The following is a 26,391-nucleotide window of genomic DNA, read 5'->3' as shown; positions in this document are numbered from 1 at the left end:
GGGAAACCAGAAAGTTGGTTGCAAAATGTGGGCTATAGAGTGAATACTGAAATCTGGAAATTTCTAATTAATTAATCTCTGTGAGGATAGTATTAACTGTTGAGAGAACCACGTGTGTGTGTGTGTGTGTGTGTGTGTGTGTGTGTGTGTACAAGCATGCATGTGCGTGTGCATCTGCGTTCACACTTGGATTAAACCCATGTGCTATTGGGGATTGGGGAGGGAAGGGAGCTGCACAAATAAAAACCTATTTACCCAATATAATCAATTTTTTTTTAGATATATTACTACCATAATGTGAAATGCAGACGTGAAATGTTTGACAAGGATATAATAATGCTTCAGGTAATGAATTAAAAGCATTAAACTTAGGGGTTGTAGGAAATGTTTTTCTTCTTGTCATTTTCACAGAACCCAGTCACTTATGATTACTCCCAAATCTGTAGCTTTAGCCTAGCCCTGTCTGCTGAGCTCTAAACTCATATGGCTAACAGCCTGTAGAACATTTCCATCTAGATTTCTTGGACATGTTTCAGATTTAGTATATTCAAACTAACTCCTCTTATTTCCTCCATACCTTCCTCCTGTCTTGGGTTTCCTATCTCAGTATATTGTTTAATAATCTATACAGTCGTATAGTTGAGTCAGAAACCTGAAAGCCATCTTTTTCTTCATTGTCCTCTGGTTAAAGACCCCAGACCCTAAGGCTTATGAAACTTAACTATGTTAAAATTCCCTGAAATTGCCATGCTCTCTTAAGTCTTACATTCTGCACATCTGTTTCTTTTGCTCCCCAGTTTGCCCACCCCATCCCCTTCCTTTTCTGTTCACCTTGCAGCTTGTCTTCCTGCATGTCTTAGTGTTTAGTGTCACTTTCACCAGAAGGCTTCCCCAACACACAGAAATGTAGCTAAATATCCCATTTGGGAAGGTCCTAGCATGGTGTTCATCCCCACCATAGCATTAACAGCTCTGGATCCGCAGTTGCCAATTTACTTTTTGTCCCTTCCACTAAACTATGGCAACTGTATCTTAGTCCCTTTTTGTCCATTGTGCAGATAGCATAATCACATAGTAGTTGTTATTGCTGAATAGATTTAAAAGTGATACGAAAGGTTATGAAATGTAAATTTCAAAAATGATTGGCTCAAAATAAAATTCGAGTTGATTTAATTAAAGAAGAATTAAAACTAATATTTAAAAGCTGTTTCGGGGGCACCTGGATGGCTCTGTGGGTTAAAGCCTCTGCCTTTGGCTTAGGTCATGATCCAGGGTTCGGGGATCAAGCCCCGAATTGGGCTCTCTGCTAGGCAGGGAGACTACTTCCTCCCCTCTCTCTCTGCCTGCCTCTCTGCCTACTTGTGATCTCTGTCTGTCAAATAAATAAATAAATAATCTTTTAAAAAAAAAAAAAACCCTTTCAGTTAGTATAGTTTTTATCACCAAAAATTAGTTTGAGAGTTCTCCTTAAGAACTTAGTATTAGGTAAATAAGAAGTGCTAGAAGCTTAATTGCAGTAGCACATTTCTCTCAGAGTCCATGCACTACTAGAGAGTGATAAGAGAGCCCAGAGATAAAATTTCGAATGGAATTTATAGGGTTGCAGTTAAGTCAGAGCATTAAAAGACAAGAGAACATATAGTCCGTATTATTCCAGTGGGTAAGGTTAGGGTGTTTTTGTTTTGTCTATACTTTATTTTGTTTTACCAGCTTAGATTCTTGTCCACACTTGTAGCTTCAACAGGTAGGGAATTGACTGGGGGGGGGGGGTTCATCTTTTATAGGGATTGGTGAATAAGTAAGCTCTTTTCACTTATTCAGCCCAAAATATCTTTCACTAATTGTTTAGTAACCCTTTTAACCTCCCTCTTTTCCTTTATCTCAAACATTTAAAAAAACAAAACAAAACAAAAGACAGGTGTCTCCATGATGGATCCAAATCATTTCCTGATGATAATGCTCAGCCGCTTTGAACTTTACCAGATTTTCAGTACTCCAGACTATGGAAAAAGATTTAGCTCTGAGATTACCCATAAGGTAAGAGCATGTTTTATAAGACCACAATACATTATTTAAAAAATATCTTTCATTCTTTTTGGATGTGTTTGTATTTGTATCTCTGAACTTCCCTTCCACTTGTTACAGGATGTAGTTCAGCAAAACAACACTTTAATAGAAGAGATGTTGTACCTCATTATAATGCTTGTTGGTAAGTTTGGATTGTTTGCAACATTTATCAATTACATTGACTTTTGTGATAAGAAATAGTTCCAAGTTTCTAAGCTGCAGTTCTTTTGTTTGAGCAGTTCTTCAGTTTCAGGGGAAGATTAGAGCATCCATCTCTTTCTCCCTTCCAGTTACTGTAGCACTGAGAGTGATAATGCCTTGGTGCTTTGGAAGAAGAGAGTGAAAGTGCTGAAGCAGAATAATCTGAAAGGCTCTTTGTTGAGAAAAAAGTAGGACAGAAGAGTTTATCAAGTAAAAATAAGATGTTTAGGAGCTATTTGAGCTATTTACTATTACTTCATATCTTAAGCATGTTTCTTTCTGTGGTTTTGTGTTACAGAACTGTCATCTTGGCTTTTAGATAGGATAAAAATAAGTTAATAGAGACCTGTGGCTAACAGATGCAGATTTCTTCTCTTATTGCCTGTATTTTCAGTCCAGTCACCGCCATCTTTCCTATTCTATTTTTTTACCTTCTCTACCTCCTCTACTATTTTAGACTCTGTAGTCCGTACAACAGAGCACCCTGGCTTCTGTCAGGGGGTGATACTAACAGAGGTCTCAGAAGGTGAGATCTTATTTGCCACTAGATAGAAGGACAGAGGAAGGCTCTCCCTCCCTGCTACCTGTGGCAGATGGTGTGAAAGCAGTTTCCTAGTCCTCTGGTTACAACTACTGCTCTACCAGTTACTGACTACATCTAGTCCCTTCCTGCCTTCTCATCCCATTCTTTCAAAATAGCATGCAGAGTTTTCTCTGTGCTACCCAAAGCCTGTACTCACCTGTTGTGTCTGAGCCTCAGAAGTATGGTTAGGAGCTGCTCTCACCCTAGCTTCTTGCCAAACCAATTATTACTTTCCTAGTGCACAAAGAAAAATACATTATTGCATTGCACTGATTAAAAGTGTATGCTGCTTAAGTATTGTGATTATGTTAAATGTGTGAATATATACTTTTGCACTAACAGGAGAGAGATTTAGTCCTGGAGTTGGACAGGTAAATGCTACAGATGAAATTAAGCGAGAGATTATCCATCAATTAAGCATCAAACCTATGGCCCACAGTGAATTGGTGAAGTCTTTACCTGAAGATGTAAGTACCTACATCTTACAAAAGAAATTACGGAAATTCTTCCTTTCCTGACAGGCTAGTGTGTTTAGATTTAGAGTGGTAAAGACTGCAGTTCTAGGACAACTGTAATTCCCAGTCACTCTTATTAGAAATAATTAGAGGGGCACTTGGATAGTTGTTAGTAGAGCGAGACTCTCTGAGTAGAGTGAGACTCTAAGGAGTTGTGGGTTTGAGCCCCACACTAGGTGTAGAGGTTACTTCAGTTTTTTTTCTTTCTCTTTTCTTTTTTTTGTATGGGGGAAACAAAAGAATACTAGTGACTGGGAATAGACAGCAGCATAAGAGTAGAATGTTTTACAGTGAATTCTTAGAAGAGGTAAGGATGCTGAATAAAAATAAACCTGAATTCTTAGAAGAGGTAAGGATGCTGAATAAAAGTAAACCTGATCTTGAAAACTGAATTTATTTATCCAGTAGACAGGGTTTATTATTGAGTCCTTACTACAAAGTTGCCATGGGTGGAGATAATGCTTTACAACTTCATATATTGGAGAAGGAAGTGAAAAATATCTATTCATCTGTATTGAGGATACTAAAGTTTTTCAGAACTTTTTCCTTCTGAAGCATCCAGAAACTCTCTTTAGGGAGCCATCTCTTTCATTTTAGTAAATGTAAAGTAATGTTCACATGGGCATTCATGGGCTAATTGTAACTGTTTACCGACAGGATCTCAAGTTCCCTGGCAACCTGTTTTTCAGCCACAGGGCTTTTCAGATAGATACCCAATACTTATAGTTAGGAGAGGTCCTTTTTTCCTTGAGGCTTTTCAAAATGCTTCCCCAAATTTGAAACATAGATCAAAACTTTCAACTTTAATGTTCATTCTTCTGAGATTTAAACCTGTATTTGTTGCATAATCCTTCCTTTAAACTTTATATTATGAAAAGTTTTAAATATCTATAGAAATAGAAAACATAGTGTAACAAAACCCATCACCAGTTTTAACCAGTCTTGTTTTATCTATACCCAAACCACTAATCTCTGCATGCCCACTGGATTATTTGGTTAAGAATACTTGGTTTAGGGGCGCCTGGGTGGCTCAGTGGGTTAAGCCGCTGCCTTCGGCTCAGGTCATGATCTCAGGGTCCTGGATCGAGTCCCACATCAGGCTCTCTGCTCAGCAGGGAGCCTGCTTCCTCCTCTCTCTCTGCCTACTTGTGATCTCTGTCTGTCAAATAAATAAATAAAATCTTTTAAAAAAAAAAAAGAATACTTGGTTTAGGGACACTTGGGTGGCTCAGTCGTTAAGTATCTGCCTTTAGCTCAGGTCATGATCCCAGGGTCCTGGGATCGAGCCCTACATTGGGCTCCCTGCTCATCAGGAAGACTGCTTCTCCCTCTTCCACTACCCCTGCTTGTGTTCCTTCTCTTGCTGTGTCTCTGTCAAATAAATAAATAAAATCTTAAAAAAAACAAAGTTTGCCCGCAAATGATACACAGTCTCCACCACCCAACCAAAACCACAAAATGAATTTGCCACAAGGGGGGAGAAATGAACCAAAACTTCTAAGACCCTACGTTTTTTCTTAAAGTACCTTAAAAAAGAAAATTTGTATTTTTTATTATATTTTATATTTTATGTACGTATTGCTAGTGCTCAGCCATGTTTAATGATCTTGGATGACCAAACCAGCCTTCAAAGTATCTTCTGTCCTACTTCTGACTTTACTTGTTTGTGACCATGTTCATTATCATTTCAAAGGAGAGAAAAAAGATCTTATTTAAAAAAAAAAAACCCAGCAACAAAAAAACCAGTCTTATTCCAAGCATAGCAGTAACTTTTTTGTTATGCGCTTAGTTATAATATAAGTAGTTGGTTTATATGAGATGGTTAAAAAGGTCAAAGATGAAGATTTCTTTTTTTTTTCCTTTTTTTGTTTATGAAGTTTCCTGGCAGGGGGTGGGGGATGGTTGGCCTGTTTGATGTATGTGTAAAACAGTGCTGTACAACAATAAGCCAAAATTTTATTTTGCTGAGTTGTTCTAACCACTACCCTTCCCCCAAAAAATTAAAAAACCGGAATGCAGGGCTTACCATTTCATCTATAAATAGAACTGTTTATATGTTAAAACAGTGGTTCTCAACCAGGGATAGTTTTGCCCTCCAGGAGACATTTGGCAGTGTCACTGCTCAGGGCAGGGCTGTGTGGTGCCCCTGGCAGCCGGTGAGCAGAGGCCAGGAGTACAGCTAAATATCCCGCAATGCATAGGGCAGACCCCCACAACAACATCAGAATTATCTGATGCAAACAGCAGTGCCATGGTTGAGAAACTGGCCTAAAAGGATTTTTAGAAAAACCTATCTATCCCTATGCCATGATGAAAGAACAATAATTAATAATTTCTTAGTATCACTAAATATCTGGTCAGAATAAAAATTGCTCCTACTTTTTTATACAGGATATGAATCCTGAGTTGTTAGATGAGGAAGCAATTACAGTTTCACTTGGACTTTATTCACTTAGAATAAAGAAGAATATAATTTGGGGGTGGGAGGAGAGGCAGAGGGAGGAGAGAGAGAATCTCAGGCAAGCTCCATGTCCAGCACAGAGCCCAACACAGGGCTCGATCCCAGGACACTGATCATGACCTGAGCCAAAAGTTAAGAATCAGACACTTAAGCGAGCCACCCAGACACCCCAAGAGGAATATATGCTAAACAGCATTTTAAAGTACATCTGGTACAACACAGTGGCAACTATATTTACCAAACATCTTTGACCAGAGAATTCTTTAATCAGAATTTGTATTAACATCTTTTTATAAATACTTTATGATTTAGGAAATGCTGTTGTACTAAAAATAGATAAGGAATCAGTGTAACTTTCACAAAATAGTATAAATATCTTACATAAATTTTGTTTAAATATTATGTGTACTTTGTGTTTTTAGCTTAATTCCTTTTGAAAGCTGTTGCCTTGAGTCCATATGGTAATGACTTGTTTTTAATTATATGAGTCTGAATGAATGTTAGGTGACAAAATAGGTTTCCCTGGTTATATATTAAAAATTATGTTTACTGTGGAATCCTCATCTGTAAAAAATTTGGGGAAAATCGTGTATCTGCTTCATAGGATTGCTGTAAGTGGTTAAGGAGAGAAAAACACCATGTTCAAAGTGCTAGCCGATACTGTTAACATGAAACGCACTTACTTGTTTTTCGTACTGTTAGGAGAACAAGGAGACTGGCATGGAGAGCGTAATTGAAGCAGTTGCCCATTTCAAGTGAGTTTATTTCCTGTTTTTTTCCTCTTCCATTTTTTTAATATAAATTAATTTTTCTTGTGTTTTGATGGAAGTGAGAATGAAATTGTTCCTTTCAGAGAGTGACAGACATTTTCAGATACTTAGTTCTGAACTAGATTTCTGTCATTTCACTCTTCTGATCTAGCTCTGCACTAAGCAACCTAAACTGGTTTAAGAGAATCTTCACTGTGCTCAGAACCAATATTCCTGATAGTTTCAGATAATTGACATTAAACTGGCAGGTGACAAAAGTCAATGCATTGAGTTTTCTTAAAACTGCTTTCTTTGTTTCCATCTGAATGTGTCTCCTAAGTTGCAAAACGCTCTCTCAGTACTGCCTTCACTCTCTGGAGGCCAGGGTGCTGCCCAGTAGGTAAATTAGTCGATCTGAGGATGATTGAGGCAGTTCCTCACTCCTGCTTTGTCCTTGCTCCCACCCCACCTGTGATGACTGTTTTTGTTCATTATAAAGATACAGTAATGCTTTTAGAGAAAATACAGAAAAATATATATATAAACATTCCCTAACCCTTAAAATTGTACCTACTTTTTCCACCTGATAGAACTTATCAGAGACATCTTTATACATCAAAATTTAGATATTATTATCACTTTTAGTGATGTTCAACTGTGTGGCAGTGTAATAATGTGTATAACATATTTCCTGTTGTTAGTTTTTGAATTGTCACTATAATGACCATCACATTCACCTGTCCAGTTAGGATAAATTCAAAGTGGATGTGTCCAATAGGATGATGCATGTAGAGCTTTGCATTTAGGTTACCAGATTAGCCTACAGAAAATAGTACCAGTTTACGTTCATCAGCAGTAAATGAGAACTCTGCTTTTTTGTTATGTTATCTAAGACTATCATAAGTTAGGGTATGACTTTAATAATAATATTTTAAGGACTTTTTTTTCCATAGAAAACCTGGATTAACAGGACGAGGCATGTATGAACTGAAACCAGAGTGTGCCAAAGAGTTCAGTTTGTATTTCTATCACTTTTCAAGGGCAGAGCAGTCCAAGGTAAATGGGAAAATAGAAAGTATACTGGGGAAGAGCTGTGTGTGTTTGTTGATTTGATTTGTTTCTCCTATACAACTTTTACTGTCTTTCAGAGATTAAAAAATGATACATTTTTATTGTAGGAAATTTGAGAAGTATAAAAAGCTATAATGAAGAAAGTAGAGATTACCTAAAAATACCACGACCTAACAACCTAACACCTCCCTCCCACCATGTATACTACATACATAGATAAGATCTATATAATTGTATCATAAACCATACATATATAATTATATTTTGTTGGCTTTTGAAAAGAAATTGTCAACGTGTATAATAGTTAAGCTATTTTATGCTCATTTCAGAATTGCTACTACCTAACACTGCTTTTCCATAGTACTTTATGCGATTTTCCTCGTGATTCTTGGCTAAGTTTTGTCTTTTAGCATTCTACTTTGTTTTTAAGATTTGCTTATTATTAGAGCGGTAGACTGCACACACACATGGGAGTGAGAGGGGAAAAGGTGTGGAAGAGAATCTTACGCGGAGTCCCCACAGAGCACAGAGTCTGGCACTTAACTGACTGAGCCATGCAGGCGCCCTCGCAGTCTACTTTTAAAATACTTATTCAGGGCGCCTGGGTGGCTCAGTGGGTTAAAGCCTCTGCCTTCTGCACAGGTCATGATCCCAGGGTCCTGAGATCGAGTCCTGCATTGGGCTCTCTGCTCAGCAGGGAGCCTGCTTCCCCCCACCCCGCTGCCCCCGCTTCTCTCTCTGCCTACCTGTGATCTCTGTCAAATAAATAAATAAATCTTTAAAATAAATAAATAAAATACTTTTTCATAAATGGCATTAATTAAATTTAAACATGAAGCTTTGTTTAGTTTTAGATGCATGTCATAGAGTTTAAGCCTAAATAATACTAAATAATATTTTGGTTTGATTTGTATGTGTTTCCCCTGCGTTTTAAAATAAGAAAGAACTCCTTGGGGCTTGGTGGCAGTGAGTAGTGAGGGGAAAAAAATAACTTAGATGTGTCATTTGGGGGCTGGGGAGAGCACTATAAAACTAAGAGTAAATATCAGAAGATAATATGACAAAGATTAACTTAATGTTTTGGATATTAGGTTGTTGTGTATTACTAATTCCCTGTCCAAATTTCTTTTTTATTAGGCAGAGGAAGCTCAACGAAAATTGAAAAGACAAAACAGGGAAGATACAGGTATTTTTAATCTTTCTAAAAATCTCTTGTCTCTTCTTCTATGTGTTAAATGATGTTTTCTATTGACTATGATTATCCTTGGTGAAGTGGAAGATGTAAATGTATGCTTTCCAAGTGAACATTCACAAGACTCGCCTATATAGAAATAGGCTATACTGAGTCATCTCTGGGTTAATGGTTTTATCTCAGATCCTAGGATATTCCTAGGGAAAAGTCTTCCCTTTGTACTGCTACTATTAATGTAGCTGTTTTTATGCATTTGACCTTGAGAAGGTAAAATACAGCTTTAAGATGTATTAATATTCTTTGAGTGAAGACTATCTAAAGATGGGGTCTTTTTTTTTAAAACATGTTCTAAAAAGAAACCAATAATAACCTTATTTTCAGCACTTCCACCTCCAGTTTTGCCTCCATTCTGCCCTCTATTTGCAAGTCTGGTAAATATTTTGCAATCAGATGTGATGTTGTGCATCATGAGGACAGTCCTCCAGTGGGCTGTAGAACATAATGGATATGCCTGGTCTGAGTCCATGCTGCAAAGGGTAGGTTTAAAAACATTTATTGTTTAAATTTTAGTGCTTTTTTAGTAAAAGCCAAAGTATTCATCAGTATCTAGATACAGACAGCTAAGCACTAAATGTAGTGATGTTTAAATTTGAAATATAGTAATATTATTACTGCTTTTGTGTCTGACATTGAAAATGGTAGTCTGGCAGATACTTTTTATACCAGTTGGTTGTGATTACCTTGGTCTTACTGGCTAGTCTTCTTCTCATTGATTGTTAATGATATGTCCCTGTTTATGCAGTACTCTGATATTTGTATGATGTCTTATCTTCAACATTTTTTTAAATTTAATCCCCTCAAAAACCCTGTGGGTTCATCAGTATCTATACTTTACAGTTGAAGAAATTGAAACTCAGACACATATGGTCTGTTGCTAATAAGTGGCATGTCTAGAACCTTGTTTGTATTTTATTTTGTAGCCTTGATGTGAGTCATTCTTCTACTGTTTATTTCATTGAATTCACACAATACCCATTTGGGTAGATACAACTTTTTCCGTTGTATAGATGAGGAAGTCAGGTTTCAGTGAGATTCACGTAACTTGTCCATGTTACTCAACTAGTTAGTAACATAATAGTAATTAATCAGTTAATAGAATTAGCCTGTTCTGTGCCTTATTCTGTGGTATGTACTTTTACATTCATACAATGTTTGCAATTCTCAAAATTCTAAAGGGAAGCTTTTTTTTTTCCATTTTAAAGTTGATGAAATTAGGCTCAGATTCCCTGAAGGCGTGTTACCTTGAAAGCTGTGAAGCCAGGATGTAAATGAAAGCACGCATTCTTCCAGAGTCATCCTCCAAAACTATTTTTCTTTCCATTGTCTTAGCAGGCTTAAGTGTCTCATTGGCTAAGATACATATATACTACACACCCCTCCCATTTATAAACAGACACTTAAAATGTAAAAACAGAGCTGGGGTCTACTAGAGACCATCATTATGTGAGCAGAGGAGTTGTAGGAAATGATGGAGAAACAAAGAACAGTTTTTATTTTTTGTGTACATTTGTTTCATGTCCTTCAAGCTAACCTAGTTCATCCAGCTCTCTGACATCCACAGTAGCTTTTTGTGTGGGGAAACATACAGACACCACACCGATATCTCCTTCCAAAATTGGGAAGCAGGATAAGAGCAATAAAAATGCAAATAAGATAAGTGTAATTTTTTATTTTCTTAGAAATCTGGTAAGGAATTTTTTGTGAGATATAGGGAATAACTGTAAACATCTTCAATAATTATGTGGCATTAAATTGAAAGTATGTATCTTTCTGAGACGATTAAGATTTTTAGTCCTTAGAGAAATTTAACTAGAGAGTATTATAGACCATATCATTCCCTGATAGATGCTTTCAGCTCTAATTATTTGGCCACCAATTCTTAGAAGTTTTTTTTTTTTTTTTTAAAGACTGTAGTGTAGGGATGTGTATGAACTTACCCTAAGAATATACGGTTGAATTTTCTTCATACCTGATGTGGAAATTTTTGTTTCCTTACTGAGAATTTTTTTATCAGAAAATGAAATATAGAGTTTGAGTTTAATAGTTAGTCTTTAGTAGTTTGCTTTATCTTTTTCCAGTGGTGAATTCATTTTTGTTACTATAAACTTGGTTTTGGATTTACTAAAAGTTACAAAACATTTTATTCAAGGTGTTACATTTAATTGGAATGGCACTACAAGAAGAAAAACAGCATTTAGACAATGTCACGGAAGAGCATGTAGTAACATTTACCTTCACTCAGAAGATATCAAGTATGTATACACCTTTTACTAAATTAATTCAAGATACTAGTGATTTTAAATATGTAATATAGGGGCACCTGGGTGGCTCAGTTAAGTGGCTACCTTCAGCTCAGGTCATGATCCCAGAGTCCTGGAATTGAGCCCCACATCAGGCTTCCCACTTAATGGAAAGTCTGCTTATCCTTCCCCCTCTGCCTGCTACTCCGTAAACTATGCTCGCTTGCTCTCTCCCTGTCAAATAAATACTTAGAAAGAAAAATTTTTTAATAAATATGTAATATAACCTCTTATTTGCTCCTACAGTTTCAAAATAAATTTTAATCCAGATTTCTGAGATTATATGTATTTATCTGTGTTAAAGGTACTATATGAGATCCTGATGTATTTTCATAAAAACATATAGTTTTAATTCATAAACTGCAAACATTAATGAGGAGTCACTAGCTTGAAGTCATTATGGCACATGCATTTAAATAATTCTCAGATGCGCTTTAAAAACAAAAAGTATGCTATCAGGATTTCACTTTTAAAATTATTGCTGTTACCTTGTAAAGACATAATGAAAATAAGAGAATTAGCTATAGGGGGCACCTGGGTGGCTCAGTCGGTTAAGAAAATTAACTATAGTGGATTAGATTATCATTTTGTATATAAAGTTACACGACTTTTTTAGAAGGCCAGGAGACATTTTTTCCTATCTTTTTATTATTAAGAAGTTTAAACATACAGGCAAGAGTTGGTAAAGCAAACATCCATACACCTGCCACCTAGATTCAGTAGTTAGTATTTTTCTATATTTGCTTTAATATTTGCACACTTCTTTAAACCATTTGTTTTAGCCATCATATTTCACCTCTGAAGAAAACCTTTTCCAGGGTGCCTGGGTGGCTTAGTCGTTCAGCATCTGCCTTCGGCTCAGGTCATGATCCCAGGGTCCTGGGATCAAGCCCTGCTTCAGTCTGAAGAGCCCTCCTCAGCTGAGAGCCTGCTTCTCTCTCCTTGTATTCTCTCTCTCTGTCAATTAAATAAATTTTTTTTTAAATAAAATTTTTTTAAAAATCTACTGATTTTCAGAATAAGCAGTTGGTTTAGTAGTTAACTTCAGTGGTGACAACTGTGAATCTTTTTTGTTTGCTTAGGATTGTTACGCTTTATTTTTTTAATATTACTCTTGTGTTTTTATTCTCTGTCTTTGAGTCACATGATCAAGTCTCCTTTTTAAAAAAAAAAATCTTTTTGATACTCAAACTGCCAATTTTGGTCACTGGGAATCTGTTCAGTTGGCCTCACTGCCCTTTTGACCCAAGCCCACTAGTATTTGAGCACCACCTTGCTTTCTAGCACAAAAGATAACCCAGGCTCATCTTATACCCTGCCCCAGACAGATGTGCAATCAAGCATTTGGCGAGATACTTATGAATTTATGCTGGTATACTAGGAGTTACAGCAGTCAGTATATAATGGGTAATATGACCCAGTAGAGGTAGTATAATGGATAATATGGTCTTGTTTGCTGCTGGATCTCTATTTTTCCCCTTTTTGCCCTCATATAGAAAAGTAGGAGGATGAGGGGAAACTGCCTTTCCATACTGAAGCCTAGGTTCTTAGGTGCCAGCCTTTCCCTGCTCTTTTCTCTCAGTATTTCTTCCTGTGGATTAGCATTGTATGTTTTGCCCCCTTCATCTCCAGGGCTTTTACTTTAGGATAACCACACAGAAAACTGCCTGATTTCATCCACTTACCACTATACAATCCCAGATTCTCTCTCTCTTTTTTTTTTTTTTTTGTCTCTCTTTCTTTGAACAAGCAACCTTTTTCTTTAGACATTCCTCCTATTTCTCTTTAAACATTTTATTTCATTAAAGCACACTAAATTTAGAGCGAAATCCCTAAACTATAGGCATAAAACTTTACATCTGAAAGAATATTAAAGATCACGTAGTTCAGTCTCTTCCCCTCTTAAGAATATTTTGCCCAAATGATGACACTTAAACCAAGAAAATCAATAACTGGACGTTTCTGACTACAGAACTAAATTGCAAACATTAAATTACGTGTACTTTTGAGCCACTGAACTTGACTTGTATGTTTTTTCTTCAAATGAAGAAATAAATTTACAGAGGAAGAAATGTATTTTTTTAATTTTTATAAAGATTTTATTTGTTTGTTTGTTTGTTTAAGAGAAAGAGGCAGAGAAAGCAACGGAGAGTGAGAGAAAACACAAGCGGCGAGGAGAGGGAGAAGTAAGCTGCCAGGCGAGTAGGGAGCCTGACAAAGGGCTCAATCCCAGAACCCTGGGATTATGACTTGAGCCAAAAGAAGACTCAACCAACTGAGCCACCTATGTACCCTAAAATGCACTTTATTTTAAATCTAGGTTTTATTTAAAAGGAAAACAAAATATATTTTTACACACACATCCTTACAAATGCAGTTCATTTCTTAGACTTGGTAAAATCTCAGGTAGATCTTTTAGCTGGATTTTTATTTAATAGCTAAAGGCTATGTTAAATAATCATTTGGTGTAAGGTGTCCGTTTTGAATGATTAAAGCATTCTGGTTGTTAACTTGTTTGTTAAGTACAGATACATCATGTTCTCAAGAAGTATTGAAAATCTCTAATAAGTAGAGCTATAATTAAATGATGGGCAGATAATGTTATAAGCAACATTATCTTCTCATGCATAGTAATAAGCACTGTGAAGTCTTAGCTGTTGTTATTGTGCCTTTTATTTTTTTTCTGCCTTAGAACCTGGTGAAGCACCAAACAACTCCCCTAGTATACTAGCTATGCTGGAAACACTACAGAGCGCTCCCTACCTAGATGTACACAAAGATATGATTAGGTGGATATTAAAGGTACAATTTCTGGCATCACTGTTTTTGTGATAAACACTCAGTGTTTGTTATCTTTAAATTTTTGTAATATTTCATAGCTTCCAAATAACTGATACTTTCTGTCATAGACTTTTAATGCTATTAAGAAGATAAGAGAAAGCTCATCCACCAGTCCCGTGGCAGAGACTGAAGGAACCATAATGGAAGAGGTATGAGAAGCAAGGTGTGGTCCTACTGAAGGATTGTAGCAAGTTCACTACACACAATTGATTTTATCTGTAATAAGTTGGTACTTGATAATACTCACAAAAAAATGTGAATTCCAAAAAATGTGCCACTATTTATCTTTATTTGTTGTAGCAAAATTTTTTTGCTCCCTGTTCTTTTTTTAAAAACAAGTAAAAAAAATATTTTCTCTTGTTTTATAAGTGACATTATAAAACAGTTTTTTAATTAGTATTTACAATCAGGGTAGTTCTGCTTTGGGGGAAAAATATGCATTTGGCATCTAATGGTCTAACTAAATGAAGCATACTTTCAGAGTTCAAGAGACAAAGACAAGGCTGAGAGGAAGAGAAAAGCTGAGATTGCCAGACTGCGCAGAGAAAAGATCATGGCCCAGATGTCTGAGATGCAGAGACACTTTATTGATGAGAACAAAGAACTCTTTCAGCAGACTTTAGAACTGGATGCCTCTACCTCTGCTGTTCTTGATAATAGGTAAAAGTTAAAAAAAAAAATCAACATTTTTAAATCTCTTGACTCTTGGTTCTCAAATGGGAAAGATGTTGCTTTTTTGCCTTAAAAGTACATGTTTAGTCTTAAAGTAATTTAGAAGGATTGGTAGGTAAATTTTACAGTCTCCAACTAGAGGAATTAGTCTTAGAATTTGAGTTTATTAGTATATGTTTATATCTCTTAACTGTAGATGAGATACCATGTGCACACTCAGAATGATATGTCTCACAGAACACCCTTGACATTCATAAAAGCATGGGTGCACAGGGGCATCTGGGTGGCTCAGTTTGTTGATCATCCAACTCTTGATTTCGGCTCAGGTCGTGATCTCAGGGTCATGAGATCGAGCCCTGCATCAGGCTTCACACTTAACAGGGAGTCTGCTTGAGATCCTCTCCCTCTCCCTATGCACTTACCCATGCTCGCTCGCACTCTTTTTCAAATAAATAAGTCTTAAGAAGGAAAAAAAAAAAAAAAAGAATGAGTGCACTAGGTTCAGTTAACTGAGTGGCTTCTGTTTTGTATTTTGGATTGCTGTGAGGATTATAGGAGAAGGTTTGAGAAATATGAATGACTTCTGCCAGTTCAAATCATACCATCTGTTCAATATGTGCATACCTAAAGTCCACTGTTTTATGATTAAATGGAAACTTCTTAGGCTCGTTAATGAAACATCTACTATTTTATCGCAGCCCTATGGTTTCAGATACGGCACTTACAGCGTTGGGCCCAGCACAAACTCAGGTCCCTGAACAGAGACAGTTTGTTACTTGTATATTGTGTCAAGAGGAGCAAGAGGTGAAGGTGGAGAGCAAGGCAATGGTTCTGGCAGCATTTGTTCAAAGATCAACTGTATTATCAAAAAACAGGAGTAAATTCATTCAAGATCCAGGTAAGTCATAGCCAGATCCTCTCCTCCCTCTTAATGATTGCCACTCAGTGTGGCATAGAAATTTTATTAAGCTAATAGTAACTCCATAGGGTTGGTGGTGTCTAGGCAGCTGTCTTAGACAGAAATTTTCCAGTTGACAGGTGTGGAAACACTCCAGAAAGTTAAGTATCAGTCATGAATTAGATAGCTGGTAAATAACAGGGATTCAAAAGGAAGCTTTTCTTTGTGATATAACATTAATATAATTGGTACTTAACTGTCCCATTCTTCAATACACTTGGAAAGTCCTAATAATTAGTTGGCACATGGAAATAATAATAATTTTGTCTCCTGAATAGATCCAAAGTGTGATCTCTTGGGAACAGTTGTGTGAGTTACCTATGTGAGAAGCAGTCCTTGAGCCAGATTCTGATGCAAAGTAGTAATATCACTGATAGGGTTCCCCAGAAAACAGACTCTTAAAATAGAGATTACCATGCAGGACATTTATTCGGGATAGCCTTGGAATAAACATCTGTGGAATGGAGAAGAAGGGAGCAGCTTTGGGCAAAGGGAGCAGTTGAGCTTTCATGCAATCCCCCAAAGGCTTCATCCCACCCCACTGGAGCTCTCTAGCTGATGGCCCTTTGGAGGTGTTCCGAGTCAGAGCAAGGGGAATAGGGTCTTTAAACCCCAGCAGTGATCAGTGACTGTGGGCCACCTCTAGAAAGAGGTGTGACTTTGAGCAAAGCAGTTGCCACTTACGAATAAGAGTAAAGTGCCCTTGGGCGCCTGGGTGGCTCAGTGGGTTAAGCCGCTGCCTTCAGCTCAGGTCATGATCTCGGGGTCCTGGGATTGAGTCCTGCATCGGACTCTCTGCTCAGCAGGGAGCCTGCTTCCTCCTCTCTCTCTGCCTGCCTCTCTGCCTACTTGTGATCTCTCTGTGTCAAATAAATAATAAAATCTTTAAAAAAAAAAAAAAAAGAGTAAAGTGCCCTCTTCCAACTGCTAAGGAGGGAGTAAGTCATTCATTCCTCCACTGGCATCTAAGCTGCACATTATTGTTTCCACCACAGACATTTTTCATATCTCTACTCTTAGACTCGTTTATATGTGCATATACCTCGACAATTCTAGTAAACTTCTTGAGAGTGGGAACTGTGTCTTAGAATTTCCAAAGCACTTATTTAACAAGTGCCTTTTACATGGTAGAATTAAAAAGCCACCGGTACGATAGCTCTTTCTCCATAAGGAAAGTCTTCACAGTGTGGCTCTCAAGCACCTAGTTGATAAGGATTAGTCTGCTTCATCTTAAAAAATGGTCCTTTGAACTCCACGATTTGTAAATTTCATTCCAGGCCAAAGATTAAAGTTAACAGTTTTATTTAAATAGTTATTTTGTGAAGAAAAAACTTGGGCTAAAAGAAGGTTTTCCAAATGCTTTCACAACTTATATTGGAAATATTTTCTTTATGCTATGTAAAGCAAATTGAAACTTGAGTAATTCTTTATAGACTGCTATAGAATTTCTAAGATCATACTAATTAATATAGAGAATTTGAAAAATTCTAAAAAGCCAGGGAGCCATCTTAAGTTTGTCTTCATGTTTTCATCTTCTTTGAGTATAAAAAATTAGCACTAGATTGGACGACTGTCTAAATTATCCTATTCCCCATCTGGGCTGCTATCCTGGGCATTCTGTTCCCACTTTGGCTCTGTCTGGTACTCATTGTGACTCTTCTTTGCACGAGAGTCTTTAGGCAGAATCTCCTCTAGGGGGCGTCCCATTACTGCCAAAATACCTTCTTGTTGCAGATACGGTGACCCAGCCCCGCCAAAGTATTAAAGGCAGCCCCATGAAGAACGAGTTCTGGGCTTTTGCAGGGGATAGGAGTCTCTTAGTGCCCTGAAAGCATGGAATGTTCAAAGGAGTAGATGTACATAATTCAGAATTCCAGTTTCAGTTAACAACTTAGGGATGTTTCATTTGCTCAGGGTGATAAAAATTAGAGTCCTGCTTTCTAAATAATCCAGGGTCTTGCATAAATGACTGATATCTCGAAGGAATAAACTAGCATTTCATTTCAAATTTACAAGCCCTTATTAAGGATTTCACAATTTAAAGCTGTACATTTATTATAGGAAGATTAAATGCTTGGTTTTTTGTTTTTTGTTTCTTTGTTTTCTAATGCAGAAAAATATGATCCATTATTCATGCACCCTGATCTGTCTTGCGGAACACACACTGGTAGCTGTGGGCACATTATGCATGCCCATTGTTGGCAAAGGTAATTTATATTCTTAATATTAGTCAAGAGAAGCTTATCTGAACGCTCAAAATTAACTTTTTAAATAAAGGACATATCATTCTAGAAAAAGGGAGAAAGAATGAGAGATGCTGAAGAAAAACCTGCATATCACTACCTAATAACAATTAAAATTGAGCTGCTTTGTTGTACATGTTAAAGGAGTAACTTAGAAATTTCATAGTATATCAGATATATTTTTTAATGTGGGGATCTATAGTAACTAACAAGTTGGACAAAGAAAAAAGATTTTTTTTTTAATAGAAAAAAGATTTTTATGGTGGCATAAAAACTAGGTGAGTAATGTCTTGCCAGGGTGTTCACTCTTAACTCTAAAGGTATTAGTACTTACCTTATTACTTCCTGAGATTGTCCTGGCTCCCCGACCTAAGATGGGATAACCTCAAATTTGTTCTACTTTGGTCTATTCTGCAAAGCCAACAAGTCAGTGTTATTGTTGCACTGTGCTCATTCAGTAATCATGCACTTCCACTAGCAAGTAGCCACCGGCCCTGGGAAAGTGACAAAACAGCACTGGGACCAAGAACTGTGAAGATTTTATTGTATTGTGGAAACAAAATAGTTAAAACGTAGAAGCTTGTGGCTCTCATTGAGAAAAATTACCGTTGTTTTTGATACCTCATGTTCTCTAATTGTAAAGGTATTTTGATTCCGTTCAAGCTAAAGAACAGCGAAGGCAACAGAGATTGCGCTTACATACCAGCTACGATGTGGAAAATGGAGAATTCCTTTGTCCCCTCTGTGAGTGCTTGAGTAATACTGTAATTCCTCTGCTGCTTCCTCCACGAAATATTTTTAACAGGTAAGTTTGGGCCCATGAAACCTTTGTATTTAAGCTGTAGTTTTCCATTAAAGATAATGAGATGATAAACCAGAGAGGGGAGAAATCATTCCAGGTAATCACATTGTTTTCCCGATACATTTTTTGTAGTCATTTCTTCTGATAGACTTGTGAAATACAATTTTGGTTTTTAGAAAGGAATAGGCCAGACTTCAGTTTCTTGGTCATCCATTATAGAAGGTGTAAAATGCCCATATGTTTATGAAAACTGTTTTCCTTTATTTCTTGGACCCTACCTTAAGTATCTTCCTCATACTTTGCAAGATATGTTTGGTAAATTGGTAGGGGATGGAGGAGCTGCTCAAACTGAATTTATTGAATATTCTAACAAATATAATTTTTTACAATTTACTGGCTGATAATACCTTCAAGAGTTGGGCCAAAAAAATTAAAATCTGTTGATGTTTTTAAAATGGAAATTTTTTGTTGTTTTTATGTTATTTCATAATTTGTAGGATGCTTCTAGTTAATAGAAGTATTGGATATTCTCATTTCAGATATGAATTTGATACTATCTGCTCTTCAGATCTGGTTTTTATATTTCAGTATTCAATTATGCTATCTACCTTACATGCACAAATACTAATTTAAGTTTTGTGAATATGAATCATCCATTAATTTCTGTGCTGTTTGGATTCAACTCGAAGCAAAGTTCTTTTCAGTTTTAAGAATTCAAACTATGGTGTCTTATTTATGCTACCACAAAATCTTCTTAAAATACGACTAGAAAAAAAAACACACCAGTAGATTTGAGTATAAGGTCATGCTTTTTAATCATAACAGAAAGTCATGGTGACTTACATCTGTATTTGAACTAATAAATTAGTCATTGTTAGATTAAGGATTCACTGCATATAAGAAGTAAAAAAATTACCTTTGTTGTGTTTCACACATCACTTCTGTTTTGTTTCGTTTTCTCATGAAGGCCAATTACATCATAGTCCTGAAGAACACAGGCTTTTTTTGGAGTCTGTATAACTGGGTTTGAATGCCAGATCTGTACTTTATGTGGTCTTAGTCAAGTTACATAGCTCTAAACCTCAGTTTCCTCATCTGTAAAATGGGGAAAATAACATAATCTATCACATAAGAGTATTTTAATAAGTCTAATACTATAAAATGCTTTTAGTATTTGTCACATAATAAATACTAGTAGTGGTGCTATGATTGTCTAAGAATTATTAGCAAATTCCAGTACTGCGAAAAAAGTGAAATTTTTGACAAATAATGTTGTTAGCATTATAGTAACAAATAGTATCTTCTCATTTCCATTGGCAAATACCTATTATTTTTTTAAGGCACCAAATTTTCCCCTACCTTTTTTTTTTAAAGTATTTGAAATGTGTTTAAATCATTATGCTCATAAGCATTTGAAGAATCTTTTTGTATCTTAAACTAAGCAGCAACAGAATACTAAACAGTTTCTATAATCTTCTCTAGCAGGTTAAATATTTCAGACCAACCAAAACTGACTCAGTGGATTAGAACAATCTCTCAGCAAATAAAAGCATTACAGGTTCTTAGGAAAGAAGAAAGTATTCCTAGTAAGTTCTGATAAGTTCATTTTTCCCCTAAAGTCTGAGATTGTTGGAAAATGTAGCTCCACAAGAAATTATTTAAGAATATTTTAAAAGTGAAACCTCTCATTTTAAAATTTGATTTATTCTGATTTTCTTTGTCTTAATGAACTAATTTTGACTTTACTACATTATTCCTTCTTCCTTGAAAAACATACAAGCCCATGTGATGTTTATAATAAATACTTCTCACTTATTCCCCCATTTTATTGAAGAGCTTCTGGGGGTGGGGGAATGTAACTGAGTGTTGGAGAGCCAGCTTTAGTTGGTGGTGAGCTGACTCACTTTATTGTTGGTATTACCAGAGACTTCCCAAGTTTCATAAATATGTACGGCATTTAATGACCTTTCAAGAAAGCAGTCTGAAAAAAAAAAAAAAAAGCAGTCTGAGCAGAATTTCTATCATTGGACTTTATTAAAACAAAATAGCATACTCTCCTTACCTTCCCTAGCTGTGTCCTAGTGGCTCTACTATTAGGAAAGCGTGGTTGACTGTGAAAGGTGCCTTGGTCAGTCAGCTACTATTTCTCATGCTTTGAATGTACCTTAGGACAGTTTTTGTTAATGGGACTCTCCCCTGTCATTTTTTAATTTCTTTGACCTACTTATATTTAGAATTAAATTTATGACTGAAATTTACAGAACTACTATAGAACCGATGATTAATAATATAAAATGCTTATTTCTTTAGATACCGCTTCTTCAAAGAATTCAGAAAATATGGATGAACTGCAGCTCCCTGAAGGGTTTAGGCCTGATTTTCATCCTAAGTGAGTATATTATTTGATTTCATTCACACTTGTTCCAGTTAAAATGAAAAATTTAATGGTTAGAATATGATTTATCAAACTAGGGAGCAAAATATTATGAGACATTGATCTTGAAATCTGAGGTTTAAAGATTACATGATAAAAACCAAAGAACCATATGACATGCTTTACTCCTCCCAGCCTCCTTTAGTTTGCATTGCTGACTCCCTGCTCTACCCTTTGTCTGGCTCTCCCCAGCAACAACTAATCAGTACATCTAAATCTGAACTGTTCAGTTTCCCCACGAAGTCATGTGCTTTCCTTCTGACTTTCATATTTCTGTTGAGGGCCCCACCAGTGTCTGAGTAACCCAGGATCAAACCAGAATATTTTCAGCCCTGTTTTAAGCAAATTAATTGTGAAGTGTAGTATAGATTATAGAGCCAAACTGCGACTGCTTGATTCAGTCTCCAGCAGCACTACCTACCTACTAGCTATGTGACTTTTTTTTCCAAATGCATAACCTCTCTGTACTTCAATTTCCTCATCTGTAAAGTGAGAGTACTAATATTCCCCTTGTCAGTGTTGTGAGGGTAAAGTGACATGCTGTAGGTAAAGCCACCTGGCTGCCACGCCTGGCATGTACTACGTTAACTCAAGAAAAGCCTCAGTCCTTTGCCTTCCACATCCCCTACTTCCGTCCCCATCACCAGTCCTATGATATTGTTTATTTCTTCTGCCATTTACTTCCATATATCTAGTTAAAATGCTTAGTCGACTATCTCTTGATTTATCATTTTTAAACCATTACCTCTCTGTTGACTAACTGGCAGTTAATTCACCCCTCACGTCTGTTGTATCCACTGCCCCTCACCAGTGCGTAGGTAAAGTTACTTCAGGTTTTAGATAAATCAGTTGGCAGTTTTTACGTTGTAATTGTCTCTGCTGATAGAAGTTATGTGTTACAATTTTATTTACTTATATAATTTTGCCTTTCTGGTGGCTAATAATCCCCTCATATCTTTCATGTGCTTGGTTTTCTATGTGTATATTACTTTCCCCCACAGACACCCATGGTGTCTAGCTGTAGCTTTTTGAAAATGCTCAGATGGATCAGATGATTTTCTGTCCTGGACCATCACCCCACAGCCTGCGTCCTCCTGTACTTATCAGGACAAGGCCCAGCTGTCATCCTGAGACTTCCCCTCGCCATGCCCTTCATACTTCCCTGACTCTCATATCATGCTCTTTCTCGATTTACTTCTGATTCCTAAGAAAGGGTGCCTGGGTGTTAAATTTTCATGTTTGAAAATACATTTATTTATTTACTTGGTTGATGGCTTGGGTATAGAACTGTAGATAGGTTAGAAGTAATTTTTCATCTAGACTTTGAAAGTATTGTTTTACCAAATTCTAGCGTCTGTTGAGAAATTAACGCCATTCTGACTCCTTTTCCTTTGTAGTTATTACTTCTGGAAGCTGTGGGATCTTCCCTTTAATTCTCAGTGGTGCTTTGTTGTTGTTGTTAAGATTTTATTTATTTGACAGAGAGAGAGATAGGGAGAGAGGGAACACAAGCACGAGGAGTGGGAGAGGGAGAAGCAGGCTTCCGGCTGAGCAGGGAGCCCAACACAGGACTCAATCTAGGACCCTGGGATCATGACCTAAGCCAAAGGCAGACGCTTAACAACTGAGCCACCCAGGCACCCAATTCCCAGTGTTCTAAAAATTTCTCTGTGTTGTTCCTTGGTATGTGAATCTTTTCCTCATCCATTTTGCTACATTTTTAGTAGGCTCTTTGGAGATTCCCATCCTTTAGCTATGAGAGTTGTCTGTTTCTTCGACAGTCCTCTCCTTTTGGTTTTTCGGTTCTTGGAGATAGTCTTACTGTTACCTCAGTGTTGGCGCTCTTGGACTGATCCTCTAAATTTCTCACAAGTTTGCTGGGTTCTGTACTGTTTCTGTTATCCCTGTATTTTTTGTTTCTGCCTGTTCGTTTGAATTTATCTCTTTGATGTTTGGTTCTTTCCTTAAATGTTTACTGTTCCTCAGGTGGCTATTCAAAAGCTCATTGGATTCCTGGTGGGCAGGCTGGAGCTTGCTGACCTGTTAACTTCACAGTGAAATGATCAGGCCCCCACCGGTCCTTTACTTGGATCCCCAAATGCCAGTGTGTAAAACAGCTTCCCTCTGAGGATTCTTCCCTGAAGAAACTAAAATTTGTGGCAGTGGATATACACTGCCAATGTTCTGTAGATGGAGAAAGAGTTCAAGGGTTAACTTTAACCTTTGTTATGATTCAGTATATAGGCTTCCACTGGATAACTTATTTTCAGCCCTGGGCTTCACCCCTGCCCACTGAAATAAAGTATAACTCCTTTCAGGCAGAGACAGTTTGCAAGTCTCTAATTCCCACTTTGCACACTCTGTTTTTAAGTAGTTTAAGTGTTTCAATTCCAGCATAGCAAATGGCTGTTAAGAAACTAAACCATTGACGCCTGGGTGGCTCAGTTGGTTGAGCGGTTGCCTTCGGCTCAGGTCATGATCCCAGCGTCCTGGGATCGAGTCCCGCATCGGGCTCCTTGCTCCGTGGGGAGCCTCCTTCTCCCTCTGACTCTGCCTTCCACTCTGTCTGCCTGTGCTCCCTCTCGCTCACTCTCTCTCTGACAAATAAATTTAAAAAAATTTTTTAAAAAAAGAAACTAAACCATTGATTATCACGAGCACATTGTTTTGAGCTAATTCTATACATGTTCACTTCAGGAACCCTTATTCTGAGAGCATAAAAGAAATGCTAACAACATTTGGAACTGCTACTTACAAGGTGGGACTAAAGGTTCATCCCAATGAGGAGGATCCCCGTGTACCCATAATGTGTTGGGGTAGTTGTGCATACACCATCCAAAGCATAGGTAAGAGATTTACAATTGTCTCAACATTAAGTCACAAGCATGTGCTAACATGAGTTATGTGTAGAAGCCTCTATTTAAATGAGTTGTTTAAAGTGGCAATAGTCTGAGGATATAAAGACTTTGAAGCAGGAAGTATATACGGACAAAATATTAGACTGACAGCTTGTAAATTAAGCACAGAAACAACTTATTCTTGTTGGTTGAGAGGATGTATTTCCAGTTTTACTTTTCATTCAGAGTTAATTCTTGTGAAATTACTTAAAAGATTTCAAAATGTAACAATATTGTGCTTTCAAATATACATAATATCCAGTTTATTTATCATCTTAACCATTTTTAATCTGCAGAAAGAATTTTAAGTGATGAAGATAAACCATTATTTGGTCCTTTGCCTTGCAGACTGGTAAGTTGTCAGTTTGCTCAGTTCACAGAATGGTGGGAATAGAAATTCAGAAGTTCTGCTTTTTTTAATTTTAAAAACCTGAACTGGTTATTTAAGCATAGGTTTATCACTCCTTTCATAGTAAAACCCATTTTCTTTAACAGTAATGAAGAAGTCATGCTTGTTGTTTAATTTTTCATGACTTTCTTTTAAATAGATTTGAGCTCTTCACATCCAGAGATCTTGGTTAAACACATGAAAAGTGGGAAAAAAACTAAAAAGAGTTCTTGTTCTTGAATTTTTAATGCAGTAATTAGAAATATAAAACAGAACATACTCTCTACCACATTTGATTACCTTTTATGAGCATTATGTAGTACAGATTGATGTGAAAATAATACATTTAATACTAAGAATGAAGAAGGAATATACAAAGCTTGCTAATTTTTATTGTGTAGTTAGTGTCAGTGTGATAGACCACCCTGCTATCCAAGTTTAAAATCATAAAAGTGCACTTAAGAACAAAATCATGTAATTTTATTCATGTAGAATCACTTGGGGAGTTTAAAAAATGCCTGGGCTCTACATGAGTCAATTAGAGTCTCTGGAGATGGGCCCCAGGCATTAGGGTTTTTTTTTTAATTTCTTAGGTGCCAAGATTGACAACACAGATATAAGAGCCTAACGAAGAAACAAACAGCATAGAAAATACAGTTCAGCATGATCACTCAACAACTAGTGAATTTGCTGACTTTTGTTTTCATTGCAAACACTAGAGTCTCAGGACCCTTTCTTATCATTTAAAGAATATAGTTTGCATATCAGAAGTACTTAGCTTGGGGTTGTCCATTCAAATCCTCTTTGGAACATTTTAATAATAGAAGTATCTAAACTGCTTTGCACTTGGAAAATCTGGAAGTAGACCTAGTATTAAAACCATCCTGAATTATATCTTTATAGTAAATCAGCAGAAAGGTAGTTCTTAACTATCAGATATACGATGATATAATGATATGATATATCAGAGTTGACTGTGACATTTTTCTTACAGTAAATAAGAGTTGGTAATAGGTTGATTATTAAAAAGGCAATCTAGGGGCGCCTGGGTGGCTCAGTGGGTTAAGCCGCTGCCTGCGGCTCAGGTCATGATCTCAGAGTCCTGGGATCGAGTCCCGCATCGGGCTCTCTGCTCAGCAGAGAGCCTGCTTTCCTCTCTCTCTCTGCCTGCCTCTCCATCTACTTGTGATTTCTGTCAAATAAATAAATAAAATCTTTAAAAAAAAAAAAAAAGGCAATCTAAGTAGCCATCTAGTTGATCAGCAGAGTTTGTTGAATTCCTCTTCTTTGTATTTGTCCTGTCCCTTTCATTCATACTCCCGCTCGTTTGGTTCATACCATTTCTGGCCTAGATTATTATATCAGTCTCTACCCTGAATCTTTTTCCTAATACAATATCAGAGGGTTCCTCCAAACAAGTGACTATATCTCTTAACCTTTTTTTTTTAAGTATATTTAGTTATTTATTTAAGTAATCTCTGCACCCAATGTGGGGCTCAAACTCAAACTCCAAGATCAAGAGTTGCATGCTCTACTGATTGAGCCAGTCAGACACCCCTATCTCTTAAGCTTCTTTTTTTTTTTTTTTTTTTAAGATTTTATTTATTTATTTGACAGAGACACAGTGAGAGAGGGAACACAAGCAGGGGAAATGGGAGAGAGAAATAGGCTTCCCACAAAGCAGACAGCCTGATGTGGGACTCAAACCCAGGATCCTAGGATTTTGACCTGAGCTGAAAGCAGTTGCTTAACCAACTGAGCCACCCTGGTGCCCCTCTCTGAAACTTCTTTTTTTTTTTTAAGATTTTATTTATTTATTTGACAGACAGAGATCACAAGTAGGCAGAGAGGCAGGCAGAGAGAGCGGGGAAGCAGGCTCCCTGCTGAGCAGAGAGCCCGATGCAGGGCTCGATCCCAGGATCCTGGAATCATGACCCAAGCCGAGGCAGAGGCTTTA

General features: G+C 36.9%; 1 protein-coding gene across 7 annotated transcripts in view; it reads left to right on the top strand.

Annotated features, from left to right (window-relative positions):
- UBR2 (ubiquitin protein ligase E3 component n-recognin 2) overlaps positions 1-26,391 on the top strand; it is a 126,463-nt gene that overhangs the window by 81,990 nt on the left and 18,082 nt on the right. For 5 of the 7 annotated variants that reach the window (XM_059400454.1, XM_059400451.1, XM_059400452.1 and 2 more), the window contains 19 exons: positions 280-345; positions 1,915-2,037; positions 2,146-2,209; positions 3,194-3,318; positions 6,530-6,582; positions 7,530-7,632; positions 8,785-8,833; positions 9,221-9,375; positions 11,049-11,151; positions 13,892-14,001; positions 14,109-14,189; positions 14,522-14,700; positions 15,411-15,610; positions 17,784-17,877; positions 18,557-18,718; positions 20,198-20,301; positions 21,026-21,104; positions 23,847-23,995; positions 24,343-24,398. In XM_059400454.1, the coding sequence (XP_059256437.1) occupies positions 280-345; positions 1,915-2,037; positions 2,146-2,209; positions 3,194-3,318; positions 6,530-6,582; positions 7,530-7,632; positions 8,785-8,833; positions 9,221-9,375; positions 11,049-11,151; positions 13,892-14,001; positions 14,109-14,189; positions 14,522-14,700; positions 15,411-15,610; positions 17,784-17,877; positions 18,557-18,718; positions 20,198-20,301; positions 21,026-21,104; positions 23,847-23,995; positions 24,343-24,398 (2,055 nt within the window). Of the gene's footprint in view, positions 1-279; positions 346-1,914; positions 2,038-2,145; positions 2,210-3,193; positions 3,319-6,529; positions 6,583-7,529; positions 7,633-8,784; positions 8,834-9,220; positions 9,376-11,048; positions 11,152-13,891; positions 14,002-14,108; positions 14,190-14,521; positions 14,701-15,410; positions 15,611-17,783; positions 17,878-18,556; positions 18,719-20,197; positions 20,302-21,025; positions 21,105-23,846; positions 23,996-24,342; positions 24,399-26,391 lie in introns of those variants that run through there. The other 2 variants (XM_059400453.1, XM_059400457.1) reach the window with 2 other exon arrangements.

Source organism: Mustela nigripes, chromosome 5 (genome assembly GCF_022355385.1).
Source record: "Mustela nigripes isolate SB6536 chromosome 5, MUSNIG.SB6536, whole genome shotgun sequence".
Taxonomy (NCBI): Eukaryota; Metazoa; Chordata; class Mammalia; order Carnivora; family Mustelidae; genus Mustela; species Mustela nigripes.
This window is presented reverse-complemented; position numbering and strand designations above follow the sequence as displayed.